Source organism: Arachis duranensis, chromosome 7 (assembly GCF_000817695.3).
Source record: "Arachis duranensis cultivar V14167 chromosome 7, aradu.V14167.gnm2.J7QH, whole genome shotgun sequence".
NCBI lineage: Eukaryota > Viridiplantae > Streptophyta > Magnoliopsida > Fabales > Fabaceae > Arachis > Arachis duranensis.
The window spans coordinates 17,188,911-17,191,159 of record NC_029778.3 but is presented as its reverse complement, the minus strand read 5'-3'; the positions used below and the strand labels follow the sequence as shown (position 1 = coordinate 17,191,159).

Sequence of the window (2,249 nt, the reverse complement as noted above, 5' to 3'; positions counted from 1 at the left end):
CTTTTACAACAAAATTAAAATATATGAAATTTTTTATTTAAATGAAAAGCCCCAAAATTTGGTTGTTGTTGAAATCCTAAAGAATTTGTCTCTTGCTATTTTTCAAGACTGTTTGCTGGGGAAAAAGATAAAAACAAAATAAATTTAAGATATTGGTTAGTAAAAGCTATATTAATACCACTAGAAGTTAATATTTTAGTACATTTCTATTAATCATAGATAATATTCTTTATTATTATTATTATTATTATTATTATTATTATTCAAAAAAAAAGGCTAACCTCTCAAATTATAAAATAATATACTAAATCAGTATAAATATGACTACTAAAAAAATATCATGTATAATATCACTTCAAAAGGTGCTAGTTTAATTTCAATTTTCACCTATATATAGTAAATTAGGAAAACTAAAGGAAAATCAACTGCAATCACACCTCCAAGGACTTCTACTCCAAAAAAAAAAGAATTAAAATATTTCTTCAAAAATCTTTTGCTTAATTTCGACTTATTTGGTTTAACTTAGGGATTTGATTAAGCAACAATCGCTCATCATTCTTGGGGATTCAAACTTTACCTTGACACAAATTTTAAAAATTAAATCCTGTTGTTCCACGTCCACCTATCAAAATGTTTACAAGCTAACAAGAAATTAATTACTATATTCGCCAATAATATTCCAACAGTGTACCAAAAACTTTTCTGGTTCAAAATTTAGAGTATGAAATCCAAAAGAATATAAAAATTAGAGAAAAGCAAACAATCTAACCTAAAATCTGGTGGTGATGGGTTTGAATATATTGGATGAAATGTTTTAAATTTTATTATCATTAGTTCTCAATTTAACACCCAAAATTATAATGTAGTCTCTCTGTTTTTAACATAGAGCTTAGCAATCAACACAATCCAAAAGAAAACTAAGCATTTAACTAAAGAGTGGAACCTTTCATTTTTTTTTTCTCTTAATTATTTGGTAAAATATATTCTCTCACCATTCAATATCTTTTTTCACATATTTTCTCTTGATCCCACTTTAAAGAGTATAAGGTGAAAGATCACACTTTACCAAACAATTGAAAAAAAAAAAATTGAAAGGATCTATTGCCCAAATTTTCAATCTCTTCTAAATGCCCTCAAAAGGAAGGTGCTTCATCCTCCACACTCCATAGCTTCATCTTCAAGAACCTGATGACACTTAGCTCCAACTCATATATATCTACTTTACAAGCCAAAGTGTAAAATCAACCATGAAACCATGGCTACCCCCTATTATAGTACACCATGACCTTGACTTATACAACATCAGAACCTTTAAAAACCATACCAAGGCATCCTAAATACAGGAGAATTTGAAGAGTACAAGGAAATATACAAGATCATACTAAGAAGATATAGTTTTAACTAGGAAGCCAAAATTGGAACCCTCTTGTGTCCTACAAAATGCTTCTTTAGCATGTTATAACCATTTCTGTAGTACTCAAGTGAGAAGCATAGCTGCCTTATCGCCTCGCGCTTCTCTTCTGCTCCTTCTAAGATCACTGTTCTTTGCCTCTCAACCTCATCCTCTAGCTGTTTAGCTTTCGATTTCAGTTCTTCCACTTGTCTATGCGCCTCTTCCATTCCAGCAATCAATTTAACATGTTCCATGTGAAGTTGGTTCAAATGGTTGTTCATTTGTTCAATCCTACCATCTCTTGATTTTACCTCTTCCTTGAGTGAACCAACTTCTACATTTAGGGTGTCTCTCTCTGATTTCATAGCACCAAGGCTTACATTGAGATCCTTTATGCTTTTTTCTTTCTCTTCAATGTCTGCCTTTAAAAGCTCAATTTCGCCCTTCAGTGCCGCCTCCTTTTCTAATTTTTCAGTCTGGATCCTTCTTATGTCATCTTCAAAAGCTCGGCCACGACTTTCCCATTCTCTGATTTGTTCTTTTATGTGAGCACTTTCCTCCAACACACTGGACATTTCAGCCTTCATCTGAGCTTTCTCCGGGAAGATTTTCTCCTCCGCATCAGATACAGCTGTTTTCAAATCCCTGATCTCATGATCTCGGTCTGATAGACTAGTCTTCAACCTCGCAAGTCTTTCTTGGAGTTTGGTGCTCTCTCTTTTCTCGCTGTTAAACTTAGATTTCCATGCAGCAATGTCCTTGCGAGCCAAGTCAAGCTGCTCCTGCAATTGCTTGATTCTTTCAGAGGATTTATTGGACTCAAATTTCAGGGAAGCAATTTGCTTTTCCGAAGCCT

General features: G+C 33.1%; 1 protein-coding gene across 2 annotated transcripts in view; it reads right to left on the bottom strand.

Annotated features, from left to right (window-relative positions):
• Nucleotides 1–1,073: 1,073 nt before the first annotated feature.
• The window catches only part of LOC107458057 (protein NETWORKED 4A), a gene marked incomplete in the record, with an annotated part of 4,118 nt that continues 2,942 nt past the window's right edge, over nt 1,074–2,249 (bottom strand). For both annotated transcript variants that reach the window (XM_016076257.3, XM_052252083.1), the window contains 1 exon segment: nt 1,074–2,249. In XM_016076257.3, the coding sequence (XP_015931743.1) occupies nt 1,402–2,249 (848 nt within the window).